Source organism: Suncus etruscus, chromosome 2 (genome assembly GCF_024139225.1).
Source record: "Suncus etruscus isolate mSunEtr1 chromosome 2, mSunEtr1.pri.cur, whole genome shotgun sequence".
Taxonomy (NCBI): domain Eukaryota; kingdom Metazoa; phylum Chordata; class Mammalia; order Eulipotyphla; family Soricidae; genus Suncus; species Suncus etruscus.
In genome coordinates, this window is record NC_064849.1 from 52,246,651 (window position 1) to 52,255,347 (window position 8,697).

The following is an 8,697-nucleotide window of genomic DNA, read 5'->3' on the forward strand; positions in this document are numbered from 1 at the left end:
TTTGGGTCCGGGCGGTGGCGCTAAAGGTAAGGTGCCTGCCTTGCCTGCGCTAGCCTTGGACGGACCGCGGTTCGATCCCCCGGCATCCCATATGGTCCCCCAAGCCAGGAGCAACTTCTGAGCACATAGCCAGGAGTAACCCCTGTGCATTACCGGGTGTGGCCCAAAAACCAAAAAAAAAAAAATTCTGATTTATAAAAATGATAGTATAGTAATACTATCCAAAGATAATAGAGACAAGGTCCAAGAGGACTGGTCTCATAGTAGAAAACTTGTCACAAAGAGACGGGGAATGCAGTTAGGAAAGAGAAGGAACTACTATGACAATGATAGATGGAAATGATCTCTAGACAAGAACTCGGTATTGGAAGGAGGAAAAGAGATATATAAGGGGGTACCCTTTCAGTAAAAATGTTGCAAAATATAGTGTCTAAAAGTCAAAAAAGGAAAAAAAAATGTCTGTCATAGAAGCAGCAGGGGGAAAAGCAGGTGGGAAATGGGAGGGAAACTGGGAGTATTGGTGGCAGGAAATATGCACTGGTGAAGGGATGGGTGCTGGAAATTATATGACTGGAACTCAATCATGAACAATTTTGTAACTACGTCATATGATGACTCAATTAAACATTTATTAAGGAAAATAAATTAAAAAAGAAAAAGAAAAAATTTCTGATTGGGGTCCATCTACTCTGCTTGTAGTGTATATGTGACAGTGGGAGTGGAGCTAAATTATTTTACGTCAATAAGAAGAAATCTACATTGTTATGTAAAGTATGTATTAGTCAAGCAAAGAAGTCTGATCAGTATCTTGAAAAAGAAAGATTAGACAAAAAAACCCAGAAGTTTATCTCTGGGTGATTAAAATTTAGTACCTTCTAGGGGCCCTAGAGATAGCATGGAGATAAGGCATTTACCTTGCATGCAGAAGGGCAGTGGTTCGAATCCCGGCATCCCATATGGTCCCCCGAGCCTGCCAGGAGCAATTTCTGAGCATAGTCAGGAGTAATCCCTGAGCGCTGCTGGGTCTGACCCAAAAACCAAAAAAAAAAAAAAAAAAAAATTGGTTCCTTCTCCCTGAAAGATGGTTAGTTATCATTTTTACTCAGATAATTAAAATTGACTGTCATCATGGTTGTCCTTATTATAACATTGTAAAGCATGGGGAATAACAAAAATATTTAATAAAATAATTTGACAGTTCAAAAGAGGGGTCTTGAGAGATAGTACAATGGGTAGGGTGCTTGCTTTCCATGCAGTCAACACAGGTTTGATCTCCAGAATCCCATATGATTCACCCCAAGCACCACCAGGAGTAATTACTAAGTATAAAGTCAATAAAAACTCTTGAGCATCACTGGGGATGACTGAAAAAAAAAAAAAAACAACAGAAAGTTCAAAAAATATTGCTGACTCTTTAGGAAAGGAAGATAAATGCTATTTAATTTTTATACTTAATTGTTTATATTATTTTATATATATATATTCCTACATTGCCAATTTTATACCTTAAAATAAAGAAATACTTTCCTCCTAGAGATCAAGAACAACAAAAGAAATCTTTAAAAAGTCAGCATGGTATATCTCAATCTTTTCATTTGACAGTAAGCAATAAAACCTAAAGTCCATTTCAATGATGTAGTAAATGCTGCCTGAAGGGAATTGCTGCTCCTGGTAAGTATGATTACAGATACAGCAATAACACAACTAAGAAAAAAATGCAGCCAAGCCTGGCCTACCACCAAGCAACTGATATTAGGCATTAAAAGGGCAATGTTTACTTATTCATGGTAACTAGTTTTCATTAGAAAAGGCAATGAGTTCAGATTTTAAATGCTGTCCTTTCTTTCTGCTCTAAGACCAAGATCTTGCACTTCTTACTGGAAGAACTATTTTTATTTTTCTATTGCTGTTTTAACAAGAATACTGATTTAATGGGGGAGGGTGATGGTGGTGGAGGGCGAAGCAGTTGCTATGAGGCAAAGAAAAATGCCCTAGCCGTTGAGGGCCCTCCATCTATCAAGGGGAATTTGCACTGTTGCCTCTCTTCAATACTGTATAGATTTGCAGGACTTTGTGAAGCACTTAACCAAAATGGAGGGATTTAAAAGTAGAATGCAAGCTATAAATGCAATCATTAAAAAAAAAAAAGCCACAGATATTTTAGTTTTATTTCAGAATTTTCTAGGCTTAAATTCTTAAGCACCAAGAAGAGATATCTTAGGTGATACTTCTGTGAGGCGATTAGTGCAGATTGCTTAAATATATTCACTGTATCAAAGATTCCTAAAGGTTAAAAACTCTGTGATTGAGATGCTTCCTCTTAAAGGAAACAAATACTTATTTAATTAAATCAGAGAAATTCACAAACTGTTGATTGTGAAATAAATTTGAGTCCAGAACGTCAAACATAGTTTTGAATATCTGGGAAGAATATCCTGTGAGATGTTTGTTTTAGAAGACTATTCTATGAACCAGGCACAGTTCATAGAAATATTTCTATATGTATAAAACATAATATTCTGATTAGAATTTTTCCTATTGACCCAATATTAAAATAATTTGTCCCCTCCACATCTTTGGGTTTATCTAGTATGTAAAGAAAAAAGGTGCCTTTTTCTCTAATCTGGTTCCCCATCTCCCTTTCTCATTTTTTTTAAATGGAAAGATCCTCTAGAGTCCCCTGGCTCTAGCTCTCCCCGATAATTTTGATAAAGCCCCAAAGCCCAGTTGAAAGAAAGATCAATAACACTGAGGTGGCTCTAAGTACAGAGGAGCAGTGTTGATAAAGAGTTGAGGTACTTTCTAGAGCCAGGACATGATCAATCTCTGAGACCATCCAAACAGACTCTCTGAAACATTGGGGGTAGGTAGGACTAGAAGTAACCTTTGAAGCTAAACTCAAAGCTAGATCCTTCCTAGAAGAGGAGAGTTGTGGGAGGTTGGGGTGCATCTTCTTTTTCGGTAGCCAAATACTAAGAGTAAAAGCAAATATTTGATACTGAAGAGCTCTTAAGAACTGAAGAGTGCCATTTACTTATTTCTACACATCAGCGTGGGCTTAGGATGTTAAATAGATTAAAAGGCTAAGAGAGGTCAGTCGCTCCAAGAAAGACTCTTTGCTTCTCCTGACTCAGTTCTCTTTCCAAAATTGCCATCTACCCCCACCTCCTTTGCGAAGAGTCCAGGAAAAAAAAAAGTCTTTTCCCCCTAGAACATTCTGGAGAGTGGAATTCTGGGAAGGAGAGTTCCATTAGGAGGGAGCAGGGAGAGCCGAGTTCCCAACGAAGTGGGTTTAGATAAATGACTTAGGTGTGTACATAATTAAAAAGTAGCTGCGAGTTTAAAGGGCTCCAAAATGATCAAACCAATTCTCATTAGTTTCAGATGAGTCAAGAAGACAGACTACTCACTACTCGGCTCAAAAAATGATGGAGCGATTGGAGCGATTTCGAAACAGTGATGCCCAAAAAGCGCTTCCTTTCCATCCCACAGTCTCTTGGGAAAGGTGAGCTGGCATTGGAGGCCAGTCATCTACTTGGAGAAGAAGTTCTGGAGGACCAGTCCGGTGTGTGGCCTTTTAGGACGAGGGAACTTGAGTGCTGGCACTCCCAAGAGAGCCCACCCGACGTTCCCTCCTCGGCCCTATCTCGGGGAAGGCAGCCCAGTCATTTCAATGTAATCTTATTTAAAAAGACATAACTAATAAATCTATTGCGCCACCGCCGCACAGAGACGGCCAGCAGAGTCGATCTGCCCCCATCCCATTGAACTCCATTGAAAACCATGACAACACAGGACAAGCTCCGATTTATCCCGGCGCGCTAAAGCCCATTGTAAGCGGGCGTCAATCACGCATTATTTCGGACTGAACAAATGCAAAATCTTGACTGGAACAAACGCTTCCAACAGGTCCGGGGTGTCGAGCTCCATTTCCCCTTTGTCCGCGGCCTACCAGTTGGCCTGTCCTGGGGCTGCCTCAGCTCGACCACCCAGCGCGCCTCGCAACCCGGACAGCCTGGTGGGGTTCCCTGTAGGTGGAGACGCAGGGATTTAGGGTGCCGCACCTAAGTGCCCAACCCTTTGTAACACTTAGTAACCAAACACTCAAACCACTACCAGGAGAGGCCTCGACTGAAGCCTGGCCCAGGTTCTGCCACATGCAGCCTCCTGGAGATCATTTTTGGAGGGATGAAGGACCTCGGGGCGGAACCTGGCGGGTGGGCTTTCTCCATCCCCCCTATTAGCCCACCCCAAGATTAGCTGTGGAAATTGAAGCGCAGGCGGGAGGCAAGGAATCACCAGCCAAGAAGCCAATGCGCTGCCTTTAGGCCGCACCCTTGGCATCCGCCCAGTTTGCAAGCCCCAACAAGCCCAAATCGACTTTAAGGGCCGCTTCAAGCACCACGAACCCTAACTTGCTTGGGTTTCCCACTCCGTAGGCGGGATCGAACTCTAGAAACCCATCCCGCATCACTTTTGCTGCGAAAGAGGCTGAGCTGGGCAAATCTCAGGTGGCCACCAGCTCTGGGAATTTCTGGGGCGCGCGGTGGGAGGCGTGGGATTTGGGCTTTTGAATTTGAAGAACTTCCTAAGAACTTTTGAACTCCCGATTTGGGGGCTTCATCTGGGGGTTGTGTGTGGGGTGTATCTTTCCGTCCGAGGCCGATGCGTCTATGACAGTTCCTACTCCCAGGTCGAGGAACTCAGTTTACCTCCTGGGGTAATCTGGAGGAACCCAGCTCTAGTCTAGTCCGTAAACTGGGGGCCTGGAGCGCACAGACTCTACGTTTCTGGGAGCTCTCCAACATCCACCCCTCCCTGCCCCAATGCTCCCCAGGCTTCCGCGGGGCCGATCCGTATCTCCAGGGGCGGGGTGGAGGGGGGAGGAGGAGGAAGCTCGGGCCGAGGGGGCCTAGTGGGGGCCACGGCTCGCCACCCAAGATGTTATTCACCAGCCACAATCCCCATTATCTGACCCACTTGGGGCTAATCGCACAGAATCGCTAATGCTGGGGGCTGCTTCCTGCGGCCTGGTCGAGGTAAGGGGATGCTAAGGGGCGGGGCGCAGTGGTGGGGTGGTGGGCGGAGGTGGCACCAGCCGGGTGTGTGTGTGTGGGGGGGGGGGAGTCCAAGCACTCATTCAGGTACTTAACAGCCCCTCGGACCTCGGCTTTCAGAGCACCCCGGGGGGCGGCGGGGGGAGCGCTGTTTATATAAACAGGGGTCCGCTGTCAGTGCGCTAATTTCCTCCCTGCCAGCGCATGGCGCGCGCCTCCCACGTACCCCGCCGCCCCTAAGGCTCCCGGGAGGCCCGGCCCCGCCTCCACCGCGCCTCCTCGGGATGGCCGCCCCCGGACGCCCTAGCTTCTCGGTGCGCAGCCTCCTGGATCTCCCCGAGCAGGACGCGCAGCATGTGCGGGGGCGGGAGCCGGCGCCCCGAGCCCCCCGGCCCAGCGCCCCCTGGCTGGATCCCGAACGCGGCCCCTACCCCTGTGAGTGAGTGAGTGAGTAAGCAGCGCAGGGGGCTTGCGGAGCCCCAAAAGGCGCAGCTCCAACCGGGTCTCAGAGTCTCTGCCCTTCCAAGGGGCAACCGATCGCAGCCCCTTAGCCGCCACCCCCAGTGTCACCCGGTCGCGCATCTGGGGTCTGATGGGAGCCACGCCGCTTGACGGCGCTGCCAACCCGGCCGCAATCCATCTTCAGGCCTCGGGGTGAAACGGGCAGCTTTGGGGGAATCTTTGCACCTTAAGATCTTGCAAACTCTGCGAGGGATGATGCTGATGCAAGCCCACTGAGCTGTCAGCAGCTTGGGCTGGCTTTAAGAGGACCCCTCTCTTCTCCCCAGGGTGGGTGTCTAGGGGGGTGCGGTGGCAGGAGTGGGAGAGACACGGTGCCCAGATGTGGGGCCCCAGGTTGGTGCCGGGCGAGGCAGGTGTCTCACCCACCCGACCTGATCCCACCTTTTGCAGCCTCGGATGAGAGCGGCGCGGAGCCCGGCCCCGCGGCGGCGGTGGCCAAGCGCAAGAAGCGGCGCGTGCTCTTCTCCCGAGCGCAGACGCAGGAGCTGGAGCGGCGCTTCGGGCAGCAGCGCTACCTGTCGGCGCCCGAGCGCGAGCAGCTGGCGCGCCGGCTGTGTCTCACGCCCACGCAGGTCAAAATCTGGTTCCAGAACCATCGCTACAAACTAAAACGGGCACGGGATCAGGCTGGGGCGCCGCGCCGCGGGGGAGCCCCGGGCGACGCTTCGGACGGGAGCTCGGCCTCCTCGCAGGACCGGGGCCCAACGCCCCCAGCCGCCGCGGCCTGCCCCCTGCCTGGCCACGCGGCCTTCGGGCCCTACTCGGCGGCCTTCGGCCTCTTCCCCGCCTACCAGCGCTTCGCACCCCCGGCCCTGCTCGCCTGGAATTGGTGAAACTGAAGCAGCTCTGGAATTGGGGCGTGCATCTGGGACTCCCTTGGACTCTGCAGGGCGCCGGATCGCGGGAGGGGGCTGCAGTTTAAGACCGGGTGCACGCCCCTAGGGCCCCATCTCCTGCAGCGCCGGGGTCCCCGCCTCCGCCCTTCCCGACTTCCACGGGAGAAACTTTCCCACGATCCCGTCCAGCTAGACTCTTGGCTCGACCCTTTCTGTATATTTTTTAAATTGCTATTTGTACGGGAAGCCGTTTATTTTAAAAGAAATAGACTATTTTTCCCCTTTTCGTAATGCGAGAATAAAATGAATCGGGTTGGGTCCCGAACGGGACGCGGTGCTTTTACGAAAGGAGGGTTCGGGTAGCAAGTTCATTCAATCTTCACCATCCTGGGCTGGATGGAAGGGCAGATCGGATGGGCTTTAGGGAGACACTGGATGGGGAGGATGGGGAGAGAAGTTAAGCAGAGACCATCGGGGTTCCCCATCTACAGGAGGAGCAATTCTGTCCCCAAAAGACACTGAAGCCTTTCTTACCCACCCACCCCACCCCACACGACACCACCCACTGCAACTGGCCTTTCAAACACCAGAGTTAAACCGAGACTTGTCTGCACTGGCATAGAAGGTTCGATGATCTTGGGGACCTAGGAGCACCCGAAGAACATGTAACCCCACCCCAACCCTAGTTAGGCCTGGAGAGCCTTACTTTACTTGGCAGCTGTGATTCCCCACCCCTTCCCTCAATTGGGGGTGTACGTTCAAAGGAGTGTTCCAGCCAGCCCATGGGGACTTCCCGCTGAGAAAGGGCTGCTTTGAAATTGGCGGTGTTGGTTCGGGATATTTAATTGGTCTGATCACCTCTCACCAGCCTTGGGCCTTATTGCACGCTAAGTTAAGGGATGTGACAATCCAGCCCTTGATTATGTAACTGTTCTCGTTGGCATCCAGAGCTGCGGGGCCACCTGCAGGATAGAAGTATCTCAGTCCCATTTACCCAAGTTTGAATGAGAAGAGCAGTTTGGGGCGGAAGATCTTGGGAAGGTATCCAGGACTCAAGGATGAGGGAAGAGTGTGGTTGGATCAGTGTTGTCACCTGGGATGGAGGGGTGGGGTGACAGGAGGGAACAGGGAGAAAGGAGCCCAAGAGTAGGGGGAGGGTGTTTGGATCTCAGCTGCCAGCCACCTTGCCTTCAATATGGATGTGGTTATCTTAGAAGAATCTGGATCCTTAAACCTCCTTTTGTCTTGGGAACTGAAAAGGGCATTGTCAGGCCTGAAAAGGACCTAGACAAAATCCGCACTGTTTCAATTCAAGACTCTGTTTAATCAGTCTCTGGAGACAATGTAGTGGGAGTTGGGGAGGACAATGGTATCTTTTTAAACCTTGTGGCCTTCAGGAAGACAAAGGACTTGAATTTTATGGGCTTACAACTTCAATTAGAACAGTGTCAGTGTGCTTGGGAGATTATCAAATTTGTATCATAAAACCTCTTTCTAATAAATGATTGCGGGGGAGGGAGCCAAGACTTTGTCAGACATATATTGGAAGCAGCCTGGGGCTTCCCAGTTAGCTGTGGCAGAGCAGATGGGCCAGAAAAGGAGGGAGGGATTTTAAGAAAGGTCTGGTTTGGGAAGCGCAGACTCCTGCATCAGCTGGCTGGGTGCTTGGCTCTTCTAAGCACCTTCCCTCAATTAGAAGAGGTTTGTTTTCCCCAAGAATAAAAGGAAAGACCCCAGCTTGTTGTTGTCGTCGTCGTTTTTTGGTTTTTGGTTTTGTTTTGTTATTGGCAGCGATGACATAACTGTTCTTCAGGAGAAAGTGCAAAGTAGAACTTCCAATTCAGTTTCCTGCCTTTTCTTTTTTTTCTGGAACTGAAGAAGTAAGGTTTAGAGTATGTGTAGTCTAGAGAGGGTTTGTTAGATATAAGGCTCATGGGATCTGGCCATAAAGAGACTCTTCCAGGAAGACCACAGTCGTCCCATACTCTTTACCCACTACCACCAACAAATTCAACCAGGGGTCTTAAGCAAGAGAAAGTCCATTAACCTGATTTCCAGGTAAGTGGCTAGATGAAAACAGGATGCCCACCCCATGAGTTCGCCCTGGTTGGGCATGGAGGAAGACAGAGCTTATTCTGGCTATTATCAGAAACTATCTTATAAACTTTGACCTTTTTTTTTTTTGAGAGGAAGAAATACTGGGATAGTTAAATATACTCCACTACCACTGATCCATGTTACAGACTCAATGTGTCATTTTTCTTTCTGTTCACATCTGAATA

The 8,697-nt window shown here is 49.1% G+C and overlaps 1 protein-coding gene across 2 annotated transcripts; it reads left to right on the forward strand.

Annotated features, from left to right (window-relative positions):
* Positions 1 to 5,341: 5,341 nt before the first annotated feature.
* On the forward strand, positions 5,342 to 6,412 carry NKX2-8 (NK2 homeobox 8). Of its 2 annotated transcripts, XM_049766863.1 has the most exons (3): positions 5,342 to 5,496; positions 5,770 to 5,798; positions 5,970 to 6,412. In XM_049766863.1, exons 1-3 carry the CDS (start codon positions 5,342 to 5,344, stop codon positions 6,410 to 6,412), a joined length of 627 nt encoding a protein of 208 aa, XP_049622820.1. The 2 variants fall into 2 exon arrangements, 1 of the variants encoding a protein (XP_049622820.1); XR_007492092.1 differs by lacking the exon at positions 5,770 to 5,798 and having other exon boundaries at positions 5,361 to 5,492; positions 5,970 to 6,010.
* The last annotated feature ends 2,285 nt before the right edge of the window (positions 6,413 to 8,697 follow it).